The 17832-nt window shown below is 44.5% G+C and overlaps 1 protein-coding gene across 1 annotated transcript in view; it reads left to right on the forward strand.

Annotated features, from left to right (window-relative positions):
- The window catches only part of LOC126236672 (zinc finger homeobox protein 4), a 342930-nt gene that overhangs the window by 252486 nt on the left and 72612 nt on the right, over positions 1-17832 (forward strand). The window contains exons 3-4 of the mRNA XM_049946199.1: positions 11040-11219; positions 16416-16542. Coding sequence (XP_049802156.1) covers positions 11040-11219; positions 16416-16542 — 307 coding nt within the window. The remainder of the gene's footprint in view (positions 1-11039; positions 11220-16415; positions 16543-17832) is intronic.

The raw sequence follows: 17832 nt of genomic DNA on the forward strand, positions 1-17832 counted from the left end.
GCAGTTTGTACTTCAGATTTACAGCCGCAACTTTCTATTTGGCCTTTGGAAATTATTATATATCACTTGAGCGGTTTTTCACGACAAGTTTTTCGTAAGAGAGACCACAGTGGAAACTGTAGTACTATTGTTTCCTTGCAGCTCCCATTGGCTAGGCTATAAATTTATTCACATAAATGTCATAACAACGGTCACTTTAGGGGAATATAAGCTTTTTGGTAGCTGGCATGTGAAGAAATGTTCACACTATCCTTAATTTGTTCTTCGAGAATTTATTCCTCTTTTCGTTGTGAAGTAATTATTCCAAGAAGTCTTCTTTCAGTAATAATACTATTCTCTGTTGAGCATCCGAATGTCAGTTACTACGAGTTACTTTTGTATTTTAGCAATTCACATTAGACAGTGGCACAGTGGTAAATCTCTAGGGTATGCTTGCAGTATCATAAATGTGCACTTCTGTAAAGCAGTACTGGACGCTACACAAATGGAAATGCAGGTTGATGTGAACCATTGCGAAAAAATGACGATTTGTGTAATCGAGGTGAGGGTTTAGTGACGCTTGGTCTGTTCCACTCAAGTTTTCTTTTCTTAGCAGTTTTCCATTTTCATTAAGATGTAAGATACCATTGTGATGTGATGCCAAGGAGTAGGTATGGTAATAGGGAACTAAAGAAAGAAAGAAAGAGAGAGAGAGATGACAGTGAGTAAAATCACTGCGTGAAGTTTGACTGTGTTTTAGTAATTTTCTCTTTGCTTAGGGCTGCCTTTGAATGGTCTTATTTTGTGGCAACATCTCCATCAGGCACGTAATACCGCACTGTTTGTTGATTGACGGCTGTACAACTCTGCCAGTACTGGAGGGGCAAGTGGTTAACCCATATTCCTTCTGTCTTTTAACGTCGGATTTCGAAGTCTGAATCAGTGCTGCTGTTTCAAGTAGATCCTAAATTGTCATTATTGACGTAACTACATCCGATCCCTGTCGTCCTATACGTGAAAAATCCGTACAAGTAAAAAAGCTCCAACGGAGGTCATCGGCGCAACAGTCAGAAGTACTTTGCGCTAGTGTGAAAAGACGGACTAAAAAGTTGCGATTATGGTAATGCAGAGTGGCTGTATCAAGGATCCAGATTGTTGTTGTTGTTGTTGTTGTTGTGGTCTTCAGTCTTGAGACTGGTTAGATGCAGCTCTCCATGCTACTGCATCCTGTGCAAGCTTCTTCATCTCCCAGTACTTGCTGCAACATACATCCTTCTGAATCTGCTTTGTGTATTCATCTCTTGGTCTCCCTCTACAATTTTTACCCTCCACGCTGCTCTCCAATGCTAAATTTGTGATCCCTTGATGCCTCAGAACATGTCCTACCAACCGGTCCCTTCTTCTTGTCAAGTTGTGCCACAAACTCCTCTTCTCTCCAATTCTATTCAATATATCCTCATTAGTTACGTGATCTACCCATCTAATCTTCAGCATTCTTCTGCAGCACCATATTTCTAAAGCTTCTATTCTCTTCTTGTCCAATCTATTTATCGGCCATGTTTCACTTCCATACATGGCTACACTCCATACAAATACTTTCAGAAACGACTTCCTGACACTTAAATCTACACTCGATGTCAACAAATTTCTCTTCCTCAGAAACGCTTTCCTTGCCATTGCCAGTCTAAATTTTATATCCTCTCTACTTCGACCATCATCAGTTATTTTACTCCCCAAATAGCGAAACTCCTTCACTACTTTAAGTGTCTCATTTACTAACCTAATTCCCTCAGCATCACCCGACTTAATTCGACTACATTCCATTATCCTCGTTTTGCTTTTGTTGATGTTTATCTTATATCAGATGGTTCAAATGGCTCTGAGCACTATGGGACTCAACTTCTGAGGTCATTAGTCCCCTAGAATTTAGAACTAGTTAAACCTAACTAACCTAAGGACATCACAAACATCCATGCCCGAGGCAGGATTCGAACCTGCGACCGTAGCGGTCTTGCGGTTCCAGACTGCAGCGCCTTTAACCGCACGGCCACTTCGGCCGGCTATCTTATATCCTTCTCTCAAGACACTGTCCATTCCGTTCAGCTGCTCTTAGAGGTCCTTTGCTGTATCTGACAGAATTACAATGTCATCGGCGAACCTCAAAGTTTTTATTTCTTCTCCATGGATTTTAATACCTACTCCGAATTTTTCTTTTGTTTCCTTTACTGCTTGCTCAATATACTGATTGATCCAGATTAGGAATGAGAAATACCGGTCGTGATTTAGCAGCATGTTTTGCCCTCGTGGTGTTGATAGTGAACAGACAGTTGCCGATCGGACAGGAAGATTGGAGTTGTCAGGTGTGGGTGGGCGTGGACGCCTTTTGTGTTTGACGGGCAGCCAGTAAGGCGGGAGCGCACAGGTAGCGAAGATGCGGAAGTCCGCTGATCCAGGCCGAGCTGCGCGCGCGTAATCTTGTTAAGCTAAGAAGGCTACACATTATACAGCAAGCTTAAGGCCGGCTTAGGCCGCATAGCTTCCTTAAGGCGGCGGTTCGCGCCGGCTTGACCTACAAGGCGCCACCCACACTTGCGTAACGGCTGGCCGAGCTCCGCTCGCGCTTCTCGCAGAGATTTACCACCGAGAGCCGCGTGCTTCCTCTAATCCACTGGTTCTGCAGTACGCTCTCAGCCGTATGAAGTACTCCATCAGTGCTCACTCGCCTGATTTAGTGTCACTTGTGATGCACAGTCACTAGAGTACTCTAGTTCTAGAAGAAGGGGAATTGTTTGATGAGTAGTGAAATACTCTGTGCTTCTAATTTAAACGTGTTTGATAAATTTAGTCTAGGAGCATGTAGCAACCCATTTTCGCCCTGATGAGGGTGGAGACTTATCGTGGCTAGATGAGATATCCTGTCATTGACGAACCAGTTGTCGGCGACTGGTAGGAAACTTGGTCAAAGGTTCGTACTAAAAGATCCTCTTCCTCCTCGCCTCGTGACCTAGGGCATCTTAACACGGTTCGCACGGCTCGCCCTGTCGGAGGTTCTAGTCCTCCCTCGGGCATGGGTGTGTGAGTTATCCTTAGCGTAAGCTAGTTTAAGTTAGCTTAAGTAGTGTGTAAGCCTAGGGACCGATGACCTTAGGAGTTTGGTCTCATAGAGCTTACCACAAATTTCCAAATTTCTTCCTGCTGGTACAGTATTCAGTTGTGGACTATGTTCCAGTGAATGGATAGGCTTTAAATATACAGAAGGCCTTAATTTGACTCTCTAGTGGATACGGAATCTGAGAACAGAATTTCAAAGCATATTAGTATTTGGTAAGATAGCCCGCTACGAATTCCTCTGCTACGCCAACGTCTTCATGTCAGAGCAGCGCTTGCACATTACGTCTTCAGTTATTTGTTGGATACATTCCAGTTTTGCCCTATAGTTGTAGCCTCTACAGTTCCCTCTACTACCATGAAAGTTATTCATTAATGAATGCCCTACCGTATATGTTCCTTTCTTCGCCATTTCACCGGGAAACTTCCTCATGCATTATCTTAACGTTGTACCTGATTTTGAACATCCTCCTGTTCTAACACATCTCAAACTCTTCGATTCTCTACTATACCTGTTTTCTCACTGCCCAACATTCACTACCAGACAATGCTGTGCTCCAAACGTACATTCTCAGAAGAGAGTTCCTACGTTTGGACTATTAAAACGAATATTTTTTCCCTTGTACATATCCTAGTCATGTTCTGACTGTAGCATACATTAAATATCCATAAACATATAATAAGACAAAAAGGAAAAATACATATTCAAAATGGCTCTGAGCACTATGGGACTTAACTTCTGAGGTCATCAGTCCCCTAGAACTTAGAACTACTTAAACCTAACTAACCTAAGGACATCACACACATCCATGCCCGAGGCAGGATTCGAACTTGCGATCGTAGCGGTCACGCGGCTCCAGGCTGTAGCGCCTAGAACCGCTCGGCCACCACGGCCGGCTAATACATATTCAGTCAATAAGTATATCAGCTGATCAAAGTTCACGAAATCGAACAAACTCACTCCTGACAGAGCGCGCACTTATAAGTACATGACGCCAAATATTACAGAAATAATTTCTATTAATTTAATAAGTAACTCTCTCAACCTATTAACAAACGCAACAATGAAAAGAAATCTGGATACAGCGAGACGCGAAGTCGTTATCCACTGTTACGTAACGCGTTGCCCCTACCAACTACGCTGCGCTGAAGTTCTGCAATGAATGAACTCGTATTTTATGTTAAGTCTTCTGAAGGCTTTAATCGCCATATGTTATTAATTGGCATTCCACTATAACAAATCCTACTAAAAATGTGAAGTTTTTGATGAATCTTCAGTGTGCCGTTGCTTTAAAACAGCGCTCATTCTAACACGCAAGTTATATAACGAAACTAAATACGAAAAAAATTTTAACCACAGGTATGACGTTTCCCGTCGTTTTATTACAGTACATCGTACCAGTATCTACGCTCTCTCGAAAGATTAAGTGGGCTGGTGCTTAGAGACAGCTTATATCCATAGGGTGTAAGTTGTAACACAAAATCCACCAAACACGGGCTTCAACTGAAGATAAATACATTGCGACGTCTTGCAAGTTATGCTTGTGCCGTAGAGAGCTTTCTGGCTGTTTACAGTACTGGAATTCCTTTCCGAAGTATCGTAACTTATCGTGTGTATAACGGGGCGAAATTTCTCAACGTACAACTGCAGAAAGTGATGTCACAAAACTCGTAGAGCTCCACGTCGACGTTACCTAACTCGTTCCGTGTCACGACGGCTTTGGCTAGTTCTCCATTTCGCTCGTGTCACCAATTCTATTTCCTATCACCATCTGTAATTACCACCTGGTTGCTACGCGACATCTGAATTAGGCGAACGGTGGTCAGCCATTCGCAAGGCGTGTTGATATCATTGTCAGTAGTCTTATATCAGTGCTTGTGTGAAACATCCACTTGGTTGATCACGCCAGTACTTCCTACGTTCAGTGGATACAACAGGATAGGCAACGAAATTTTCACACTGCCTGTTCTCTTCATCGTTTCCATTGTTTTTGGTGTCCTGAGCATCTCTCGTCGCTTATCAAATACCTATCATTTACATAATACGAGGTGGCAAACGTTCACGTTTTGACTGTAGTTATGCATAACACGAAATCTTTCCCCATCGCTCTTACTCCACTTCAGCCAAACGATTCTGCAACAGACTAACTAGCGAACTGCGTGTCAAGCAAAGCCACACTGCGTTCCAGAGGAAATTAAACCTTTACCCAATATCATCAGCGTACGCTCCCTCTCGGCATTTCGCCGGTGCCCTCCTTAAGTCCAGCAGCGAGATAGTATTTCTCCCAAATTGTTAACACCATCCATCATCTCTATCAATTTCTGTTTTATATGTTCCATCTCATCTGCTAACGTTACAATGTTATTTATACTCTTTAGGTGTAAGTGAGGGCGTGAAGTTTCTAATAATGCAAGATGAAATAAATATATAAATAAGTGAATGTATTTCATCATTGATGGTAAAATCTCCAGTTCTTCTTGATTGTGTTATTTCTCATGCATTCTCACGCATTCATGAAGTGGAGAACTCTGAGACATTTTGCTTCAACCATCTACTTTAGTCCTGTGGTTTTCTTACCTGCATTCAACTATGATACAAGAAGTGTGTGCATGCCCAAAATTCTGCTAATTTTATCTATGCCTTACTAAATTTTGATCTCAGTATTCTTTTAACTGTTCTATACATTTCTGAAATTTCCTGGTGTCCTCACCGTTGCTGTGTGTAACAGGGCAAACAGAGTATTTAATAATGCTACTTGTTCTGCCATAATTTTGCTACAGAATACCAGCAGCTGGATTTTGCTTCTGAGCATTTCGGAATTGTCCCTCGCGGCAACTGTAGTGAAGGGGTTAACTGATCACCGTTTGCAATTTTGAGAGGGCGATAGTGTGATGTGATCGTCAGTGCGTAGAAGAGTGTCGACTGATGTGTACTGGAGCGGCTCTGTTGCTTCAAAAGCTTAGCTCTTCCGTTTCTTGGCAAAGAAAGCGACTGAAGATCAAGTGACCTGATGGAACAGAGTTACACCCATAACTATCTCAACAAACGCATCGGAACACCCCTACGTAATGCCTAATTGACCAATAAATGCCACAGAGCCGAGGAGTGTTGTGTTGACAGTAGATAAGCAGTAAGAAGAGAATGTGTCGATCAGGACAGCTAAGTAACATGGAACGTGCACTAGTTATTAGATGTCACCCGAGCAGCAAATCCATCAAGTGCATTCCATCCCTTTTCATGATACCCAAATTGACTGTTGGTGATGTGGTCGTGAAATGGAAACGCGAAGGAACAATCACAGCTAAACCAAGCCCATGTCCATCTCATGTACCCACAGACAGGAACTTTCAATGGGGTACGGCTCCTCGTAAGCCACATTCTTAAAGCCAGTGGTAAGCGACACCTGAGGTAGCGTAAGGTCGACGCCACTTCAAAGTGGGTGTCAGCGAACGAGTGATATGATATGATGAACCACGCCACAGCCTACTCTGGGGGTGTTTCTCGTCGTTAGGGCGTAGTCCACATGCTGCCCTTGATAAAAAGCTAAATGCAGGAGGATATGAACATATTTCACAGCAGTGTGTACTGTATACAATGTTGTTGCTGTGGTCTTCAGTCCAGAGAATCGTTTCATGCAGCTCTCCATACTACTCTATCCTGTGCAAGCTTTTTCATCGCCCAGTACCTACTGCAACCTACGTCCTTCTGAATCTGTTTGGTGTATTCATCTCTCGGTCTCCCTCTACGATTTTTACCCTCCACGCTGCCCTCCAATACTAAATTGGTGATACGTTGATGCCTCAGAATGTGCCCAACCAACCGATGCCTTCTTCTAATCAAGTTGTGCCACAAATTTCTCTTCTCTCCGGTTCTATTCAATACCTCATCATTAGTTATGCGATCTACCCATCTAATCTTCAGCATTCTTCTGTAGCACCACATTTCGAAAGCTTCTATTCTCTTCTTGTCTAAACTATTTATCGTCCACGTTTCACTTCCATACATGGCTACACTCCATAAAAATACTTTCAGAAACGACTTCCTGACACTTAAATCTATACTCGATGTTAACAAATTTCTCTTCTTCAGAAACGCTTTCCTTGCCCTTGACAGTCTACGTTTTATATCCTCTCCACTTCGACCATCATCAGTTATTTTGCTCCCCAAATAGCATAACTGATGTACTACTTTAAGCATCTCATTTCCTAATCTAATTCCCGCAGCATCACCCGATTTAATTCGACTACATTCCATTATCCTCGTTTTGCTTTTTTTGATGTTCATCTTATATCCTTCTTTCAAGACACTGTCCATTCCGTTCAGCTGCTCTTCCAGGTTCTTTGCTGTCTCTGACAGAATTACAATGTCATCAGCGAACCTCAAAGTTTTTATTTCTTCTCATGTATTTTAATTCGTACTCCAAATTTTTCTTTTATTTCCTTTACTGCTTGCTCAATATGCAGATTGAATAACATCGGGGATAGGCTACAACCCTGTCTCACTCCCTTCCCAACCACTGCTTCCCGGTCCGCAGCTCGTGGTCGTGCGGTAGCGTTCTCGCTTCCCGCGCCCGGGTTCCCGGGTTCGATTCCCGGCTGGGTCAGGGATTTTCTCTGCCTCGTGATGACTGGGTGTTGTGTGATGTCCTTAGGTTTAAGTATTTGTAAGTTCTAGGGGACTGATGACCATAGATGTTAAGTCCCATAGTGAGCAGAGCCATTTGAACCATTTGAACCACTGCTTCCCTTTCATGTCCCTCGACTCTTATAACTGCCATCTGGTTTCTGTACAAATTACTGTATACAAGAAAAGACCAATTCATTGTTTCTGTCAGCTTCAAAAGGCAACCTCTCATAAAGCGGCATCTCTGAGGCACTAGTTAGGGATAATAAAATTCCTAAAGTGTATTGGCCTGCCCAGAGTCCCGACCTGAAAGCGACGGGACACCTTTAGGATGAGTTAGAACATCGATGTCGCCACAGACCCCAGCGTCCAACATCAATACATTCTCTAGTTTCGATTGATGAGTAAGAATGGGCCGCCTTTCCTTTACAGTCATTGATATTTCACTCTGTCCCCAGCAGAGTTCAAACCGTCATAAAGGCGAAGTGTGGCCACAGCCATGATTAATGTCCACGAACAGGTGTCCAGGTACTTTTCATCAGGTAATATACATATTAGCTAACACATTTCTATAGCTAGCATTTCTATAGCTGTTAAGTAGCCTCCTTTTGAGAAATGCCTACGATGATTTATTCCACCAGCTTCCGTAATAACAGCTCCAGAAAAAAATGCAACGGTGGTCAGGAACAGCGAGGTCCGAAAGGCGTCGCAGTCAGCGGAACCGGTGAACGCGGGTGGGACGAGCCCCTAAAACAGAGGCGGCCTCGCGGCTGAGCGAGGCGTTAATACACGTGTTGTCCGGCGGGAAGCCCCTGGTCGACGGCGCCGCTTGCCGCCTTTCGCGACGTTATGCAAGGTGCGAGAGATCCGCTAAGCCGCCGCGACTCTGCCACTGTTGCGCAACCCACAGCGGGGTCACCGCCGCCGAAGTGCTAATAACCCAAAATTCTGGACACTCGCTGGGACGCCCACCCAGGCTTGCTGCCACTCACTCACTGACACCTTGCATTGTTACTCGGTGAAATGATACAAGAAATCTCTGCAGACATTCCACATGTTCTTAATATCTAGTTCTCGCTATGGTCGAAAAGACGACGCAGCCATAGTAGCAGTTCTGATTAGCATCTACACGTGTAGGCCCTTATTTCAATCCCGGCGAGGTATGTGAAGTCCGAGAAGAACTAACAGACAATTGTCAGCGTTATATTACAGTAATGTGACTCTGTATCATCGAGAAAATTATGCAGCCACGATCTGTTCTGGTATCGGGTATCAAAATCTTTGACATTATAATCGGAGCTGAATAACTTCAGGATCGTCGAATTACATTCAAATTTTCCGTCACACAATAAAATATGTGACAAGACGATTTTCATTTTTCTGCAGACGTATAAAAAACGAAACACGAATAGTCACTTGAGATGTATCTTTCGATGTCTGCTGAACTCAGCAAAGAAACTGTTCCAGCTGCCTTGACAATCTTCCGTCTTTGCAGCCATTGCATTGATATTTGTTAAATCCTGTAAGAAAAATTTGACCTTGACCTACTCAGTTTACGTACTGAAATCTCTTGAAATCGGAAATTGGAGGAACAGGAATACAGTTTTCATTGCAAAAATAGTAGAAGAGCTCATAGAATGTAGAAACGGCATAAAAATTATGACCAGTGGTAACGGGAAGGTTGATCGTCTGGCAAAGGAAGTAAAAAAAAAAACGGTTATATCTCAAACTGAAGTTTCCTACAAATTATTTAATAGCTGTCTGACTTTGAGAAATCCGAATGAATAGCGAGAAGAATGGAACACCTCAGAAGTCAATAGGAGCATGCGTGACGTGCGGATGCAATCGACGATCCCGTGTAAACTTTGGTTTAAGGCCTGCTCCTTGCAAAGAACGATCACTATGATTTGCAGAATGAAATGTGGTCGGGGCTGTTTTCCCTCAGTTCTTTATAAGAATTAACATTAAGAAAACGTCATTCTGTGTTCGTAATAATGAATCGATCAGATTCATCGTGTATCTCCCATAAAAACGCCAGAGAAGAATTTGTGCTTCAGTTGAGAATTTTAGGGCTGCTCTTCCGGCTTCCACAAAATGTCAGTTCAGTCTTCAACCACGACGTTCTGAAAGTGTTTACATTACTTATTTAGTTTATGTCGAGCAGCCGTCTTATACGAGGTGATGTATGCGTTAATATATGGTTTCAGTATCTTAGGGCAGAGATGTGCGCGAAATATGTGTTGTTTAAATAAGTGTCACTGTTTGTTGTGTATTTTAGTTGGCCAGTTTAGGACATACAATTTTTTATTTAGATCATAAGTTATTTTATGTGTTTTCTATAACGTTTATCATTTCCATGTTTCGACTATATCTGTGTAGTACTCGGCTCTACCTTCAACTTTCTTCAATCACAGATTTAATGTAATGTCCTCCTGGTGAAAGAACAAAGGCAGGCCGAAAAAATAAAATGTTGTCTTTACGCTATCCCACGTGTTTTATTCCTCTGTATAAGGCAGGCGCCGACTTCAGTTCCTCTTTTGATATCTCTCTTATTCATCAGGTTACCCTCCATTCAAAGGCTGTTGCACGCGGCTACCGTTATTTTGGTTTGTAAATAATTGATTCCAGCTATCAGTCGTCCTTTAGAATTTTTATTGCCAGATCTAGATTTCGGCTAGCAACTAGCCATTCTCAATGCACTATCCTTTTTTGGTCAATGCATGTAATGCCTGTTGGTCTGGCTTTGTACACAGTTCATGGAATACTCATGCATTCCATGAAAGGGGGGGAAGCGGTTCATGATAACTTACGTTGGTGGCCGGTCGTGAAAGCAGAGCCAGAGGCTCTGCCTTCCAAAAAGACGTCTGTTCTGTTCGAGGTCTCTATTGCAAGAGAGAAGAGCAACTGTGTTCGGCACCGCAGAAGACTCCAGCGTCCACACACGTGATCCGTAATGCGTGCACGCTGTTGCCTAAAATTAATGGCGTAAATTCGCAAGCAGTTTCAGCAGAAGTCTCAGGGCGTCTCCTGTCAGCAGCTTTAACTGGACAGAACTGCCTCGGTTTTGAAAGGCAAGCGACTTGCGTCAGGTAGACACGGCGTGAATTACTCTGGGAGAAAACTTGTAAAGATTCCACTGGACCTTTGAAATAAATTTTTTAAACTAATTCCCTAAAATATTCCTTGATTGGCTGCCATCCTGTACAATTACGCCATCCCAGCGTTACAATGACCGAAGCGCTTGAGGTGTGTGAAATGTACCAGTTGGCAGCCAGTATACGACAATGGTGTTGTGATACCTGACGTCATGTGTGTGTGTGTTTGACAGGCAAGTCGCTGCCGGTGCACTGCGTGGTGGAGGCGGTGTCGGCGGTCGGCTTCCGCCGGCGGCCGGTCGTCGAGACGGACAGCTACGTCATCATCCCCGTGGCGACGGCGTTCGCCGACCTGGTGGGCGCGGCGCTCGTGCGCCTCGGCTATCCCAGCGACATGGTCGCCGCCGCCAGGGGTGAGTGCACTACAGTAGGGCCACAGTGGCAGCAGGCGGGGTGCTCAGCTATGAACGTGCTGCCTTGTGTCGTCATGGAATCAGCGAGCTCCCGTTGTACTAGCAAACTACTGTGTAGATGTAGTATTCCAAGACTTGTTGCTTTTCGCCTTTCACTGGATGAGTACCATCCAATAATACTGCGAGACTGCAGTCTGGCATTTCATGTTCCTTCATCGGCTTCAGGCCAGACTATCATATAAATAACAGTTGAGAAAAATAAAAATCTACTTAATTTGCTTTTCAGCTTACTGCTTTACCAAAAACACAAAAAGAAAAACGTTGCAAGTGAAATAGTGCAACTGAAGAGTCTGCTTTACCACGAGAGTACACTGTGGATAAATGCTTGATTCTTTTATGTTTGATGATAAAATCTATGGATGAACTCTTACGAGATGGAAACAGAACACTGACACAAAGTAATTATATCGTACTAGATTAATATTATCTTCCTGACTGGCGCCTATTCTTTCTGTTATGTAATGTCTATAAGTTCGTTACAGAAAATAAATTCCAGAAGCGTATTTTTAATCACATTCCTCTAATGTTCGTGAAAGAAACGAGAATACCCACATATAAAAACCTAGCCTTGTGTAGCATAAACCATTGCTTGTTGATACGAGAAAAATAAATAAATACGAGGGCTACTCGGGAAATAAGTTCCGATCGATCGCGAAATGGAAACGACTGTGAAAATCCGATGAATCTTTGCACAAATGTGTTGGGCAGTGCCTCTTGTATGCCCGTCGATCGCGTCGCTTAGACCTTTTTTGCAGTTCTGAGTACACAGTGAGCACAGAAAGATGCATAGGGAGTAGCGTCTCCTACCAAGTAGAGGGCCTCGTGAGAGATTTCGCCTGATGTCATGCAACCCACATAACACAACTGTTAAGCGGTCCCTTCTTCATGTCAATACTCAGCCGCACGCTGCAGGGGCAATGAAGATACTTCTGCAGCGTTTCCGATGGGAAGTGTTTGATCAGATCAGCCACAATGCAGCCCGTAACTGGCTGCTCCTCAGTTTCATATCTGCTCACATGAACCGCTGGCTTCGAAGGCAACATTTTGGCACTGTCAACGAGGCGGCTGCCAGCTATGACGAGGGAACGGAGAGATGGCACAACTGTACGGCAAATGTCTTCAGTCGGAGCGGTGACTATGTAGAGAAGCGGCAGGAAGGTGTAGCTAACTGTTCCAAATATAACATTTTTGATTTTCACAGTGGTTTCCATTTCGGGACCGGACGAAACTTACTTTCCGAATAGCCCTCGTAAAAATAAATGTTAGAGCACTGTTATAGCCCCCCACGAAACAGTGTGACTGCCGAGGGAATGCACTCACTTTCTGTTCTGACACAGGTTGAGTACTGTGTGTGTGTGTGTGTGTGTGTGTGTGTGTGTGTGTGTGTGTGTGTGTGTGTGTGTGTGTGTGCGTACGTAATACTGTAGTATAAGTATTTTTACCACTATTCTCTCCAGTCAAACACTATATAAGGCTGTGCATTCTGCAGTAAAAAATACTTCCTGCTCATTCTAGAGTTACATACCAAGCTACGGAGGATATAATTACTACAGCAGATCGGATGATCATTCATGAATAACATTTTCTACATTTTCACCTGCAAATGGGTGCTGCTTCCTTCGATATTTCTCATGCGTATTTTACACTAGACTGTACATTATATTTACTGATGAAGTAAATCTTTGAAATTGATTGCAGGCATGTTCTTACAGTTTAGCGATATTTACGATGGTAAGCAGAAAACAATCTGCACAATATTATTATAATTTATTAAAACAGTACAAAAAGTACGAAATAATTTTTCAACATTCACCCTGCTTTTCATTGCTTTTGGTCGTTATACAAGCATACCAAAACTCTCAGAACGAACAGAGGGAAAATGCGCAAATTGCAGTCTGTTTTCTGTCAAAGTGAGTCTTGTAAATGAGCACGCAGCTTTCTAAGTTGGCTATGAGAAAAGTTTTATTGAGAAAACAATATCTAGACAGCGAGCTATTTTCTTCTTGTATAAATCACAAGTTTAAAAATCGTCAACTGATAGGTGGAGACTGTCGTTCGGAATCTAATAATTATCTATGTGCCATAAATCTAAAAAACGTTGGAATGAGGTGATATAACTGCCACACATGCTCCAATAGCTTTATTCACACCACTATTCTTTGGATTTTTTATTACAGTGGAAAAATAAAATTAATCCAAGTTGTTACAAGTCATTCACATAAAATGACATTAGCTCCAGAACTTAACAACACTTGAAAATGCATTTTACAGGAAAGGGAAGCGAGTTCGCTTACGGTGCCTTTCGTTCAGCAAAGCTGGACGTGTTGTGGGAAGTAAGCCAAACCTCAACACCGCCTATCTTGGTGTCTTGCTAGGCAAGAGCAGCGGCGTTGGCAAACAAAAGCTGTCGAGGAGGCTTCGCTTGTGTCACTGATCTACGTTCCTACGCAACTTAAAACACACAAATAGCGTGATAAAGGCCACTTCTTTGCTTTGCGACAGTGAGCTGACTCTACTTAGTCTTTTGGTCGCAGGAAACAGAACTAAACTCTGTCCGACCATGTCGCGGAAGGCCCAACGGCACCGATCGACCGCCGTGTCAACCACTAGGCGTCTACGTATGCGGAGACGGACGAGCATGCAGTTAGCACGTCGCTCTCCCATTCGCTGTCAGATTTCGTGACCGAGGCCGCTATCTCTCAATCGAGTGGCTCCTCAATTGATCTCACAAAGACTGAGCGCCCCGTTCTTGCCAAAAGCGCCCGGCAGACCCGAACGGTAACCCATCCATGTACTAGCCAAGCCCGACAGCATTTAACATCGGCGGTCTCAAGGTAACTGGTGTTAAAAGTGCAATAAGTCCGTTGGCTGATACAGGCAATGCAGCCGATGAACATGTTCTTGTGTAAATTTTAATTATTTCTGGGTGAACGATGAGAATTCGCTCGGAATAGCAGTTCGTGATAATACACTCCTGGAAATTGAAATAAGAACACCGTGAATTCATTGTCCCAGGAAGGGGAAACTTTATTGACACATTCCTGGGGTCAGATACATCACATGATCACACTGACAGAACCACAGGCACATAGACACAGGCAACAGAGCATGCACAATGTCGGCACTAGTACAGTGTATATCCACCTTTCGCAGCAATGCAGGCTGCTATTCTCCCATGGAGACGATCGTAGAGATGCTGGATGTAGTCCTGTGGAACGGCTTGCCATGCCATTTCCACCTGGCGCCTCAGTTGGACCAGCGTTCGTGCTGGACGTGCAGACCGCGTGAGACGACGCTTCATCCAGTCCCAAACATGCTCAATGGGGGACAGATCCGGAGATCTTGCTGGCCAGGGTAGTTGACTTACACCTTCTAGAGCACGTTGGGTGGCACGGGATACATGCGGACGTGCATTGTCCTGTTGGAACAGCAAGTTCCCTTGCCGGTCTAGGAATGGTAGAACGATGGGTTCGATGACGGTTTGGATGTACCGTGCACTATTCAGTGTCCCCTCGACGATCACCAGTGGTGTACGGCCAGTGTAGGAGATCGCTCCCCACACCATGATGCTGGGTGTTGGCCCTGTGTGCCTCGGTCGTATGCAGTCCTGATTGTGGCGCTCACCTGCACGGCGCCAAACACGCATACGACCATCATTGGCACCAAGGCAGAAGCGACTCTCATCGCTGAAGACACGTCTCCATTCGTCCCTCCATTCACGCTTGTCGCGACACCACTGGAGGCGGGCTGCACGATGTTGGGGCGTGAGCGGAAGACGGCCTAACGGTGTGCGGGACCGTAGCCCAGCTTCATGGAGACGGTTGCGAATGGTCCTCGCCGATACCCCAGGAGCAACAGTGTCCCTAATTTGCTGGGAAGTGGCGGTGCGGTCCCCTACGGCACTGCGTAGGATCCTACGGTCTTGGTGTGCATCCGTGCGTCGGTGCGGTCCGGTCCCAGGTCGACGGGCACGTGCACCTTCCGCCGACCACTGGCGACAACATCGATGTACTGTGGAGACCTCACGCCCCACGTGTTGAGCAATTCAGCGGTACGTCCACCCGGCCTCCCGCATGCCCACTATACGCCCTCGCTCAAAGTCCGTCAACTGCACATACGGTTCACGTCCACGCTGTCGCGGCATGCTACCAGTGTTAAAGACTGCGATGGAGCTCCGTATGCCACGGCAAACTGGCTGACACTGACGGCGGCGGTGCACAAATGCTGCGCAGCTAGCGCCATTCGACGGCCAACACCGCGGTTCCTGGTGTGTCCGCTGTGCCGTGCGTGTGATCATTGCTTGTACAGCCCTCTCGCAGTGTCCGGAGCAAGTATGGTGGGTCTGACACACCGGTGTCAATGTGTTCTTTTTTCCATTTCCAGGAGTGTAGTTTTCCTTGGGGAATTGTGTTATCCATTATCCTGCCAAAAATTAATTCGAATGTACTAGTTGTTTGAAGCCACGTAAATTCAGCCGTTCCAAATGGAAGCATCTTATAGAACCAGTTTCTTCGAAATGGCGAGAGTATATTCTAGCGTTTGCAACATTTACAACGTCTCTTCTGCAGCATTTGGACAATCAAATCTTTTGCAAACCTTCATCCTGGAGAAAAGCATGAAGCACTGCTTTATTTCATTTTGTGTTAAGGTTGTGAGCATTACAGCCATCAAGAGCACAACTTGCCACTGCCAGCCCACAGTCAAAACACTCGAAGGTACAAATCATTCACTGGACAAAAGCAACTAAGTGAAAACCATAATACTTACGAAATCATATATTCTCCAACATACGAGCGCCAAGAGTTTCTCAGTGACGTCATGTGCACTACAGCAGAAACGCATTTTCTTCTGCACACTGCTTACTGTGCCCTCCACCGCCCCCACCACCACCACCACCACCACCACCACCACCACCACCACCACCACCACCTCGAGAAAACTGATATGATAAAGTTGAAACCTGCCAAAAGCGAAGGGTAAGGTGCCATCTAGCGTTTGGCGATCGCACTCAGCCGTACTGCCAACCTAAAGACGATTAGAATGATACTAATCGATTTAAACGCAGAATTTTGTAGGTAGAATTCTGATTATACGAACACTTCTCTCGTCTTTCACATACCTTTTACCTTGTTCTAGGTTCTGTTGTGATAAAAAACTGGAAACCCCTGAGCCTGGAGAAGATAGCTGAGGGCCCACTTGCCACGGTCGGAGACATCCTGGGCGAACTCAGCACTGTCGCCACGCTGCGCATAGAAGTCTACAGGTCAGTATCTCTGTCTGTCTGTCTGTCTGCCTGCCTGCCTGTCTGTGGGTGTCGTGCATGTTTCAATCGTTTTTTTTTTATAATAATACTGCGTAAAAGAAACTATACCGCCAGTTGTCGTGTTCTTAATGGAATTCTGAGAATTAGCAGCAGTCTCTCTGTTTTCATTTCCGAGTTTGATGTAAAGGCACCAGGCTGGGTGATATTTCATGCAACACATAGTAGTGACAGATGACGTCCATAGCTATCGTATAGGAAAAGCGAGATTACTTCCATCCGATTGTGCTGTATATTCCACTTCCATTGCCAGGTTACTGTGCCACCAAACTACACCACTTCATGATTTTCGTTACGCCTTAACAATCCAACAGATTCTGTAATAAGCAGAGCGCTTGATTCACCGAGGAAGCTGTTACACGCAAGGTGGTTTTCGCAGCACCTCAAGGTTGCCAGATAGAATGCCGGTGGTAGAAGGGAATTTGTGCTGCAATATTTTTTCGGCAAAAGGGAAGAGATATGCTGGGATACAGCTACTGATCAGCAGACTGTACGTCAACGTCCGCCGTCAAACCCTAAATCTCAGCGTTGTATTTTACGGAGTGGTAACATTAAAATTTTTTGCGGTAAGTGCGTCCACCAGGAGGAGATGTTAAGCACGGCGGGCTCCTTGATGCTTTTAGAATCGATTTGGTATGGTTTCGGCACCAGTTTTCCGCTTCCCTTTCACTTCACACAACAGTCGTCCGTAACGACCAAAACACAACGGTGTACTGAACTGGTATTGACTACAGCTACCGATACGAAACATTTACTCATTTACTTATTTTAAACAACACCTATGGGCTTGATGAAGCCAATTCCGAGGGTGTCATCTAACAGCTTGGTACAACAACAACGTGAAATATCCCACTGTCACTAAACTAAATAACGAGTGGAATACAACAGGAAGCAATTACCCATCTGAAACATCTGTCGATGTAAGAAAGACAGAAACAACCACCTAGACTAGGACCTCGTCAAAAGAACAGCGTTGTAACTAATAGCCACGTGTGTAGAACGGATAGGAAGCGAGAAAATTTGATGCTGGCCTTACAGAATTGTTAGTTTTGGATTTTAAACTATTTCACGGCTGTTAGGAGCCCGACATTATACAGATGTGTCACTCATTCCGGGGAAGCTGCCCAACACAGCCCGTTTTCTACTTAAGTTTCGTTTTGGAGCACGTGTAACTGGGCGATGAATAATTGTAGGCAATCAGCGGTGGTGAAGTAAGGCCGTTGCGGCGTAGGG

The sequence above is a fragment of the Schistocerca nitens genome, chromosome 1 (assembly GCF_023898315.1).
Source record: "Schistocerca nitens isolate TAMUIC-IGC-003100 chromosome 1, iqSchNite1.1, whole genome shotgun sequence".
NCBI classification, from domain to species: domain Eukaryota; kingdom Metazoa; phylum Arthropoda; class Insecta; order Orthoptera; family Acrididae; genus Schistocerca; species Schistocerca nitens.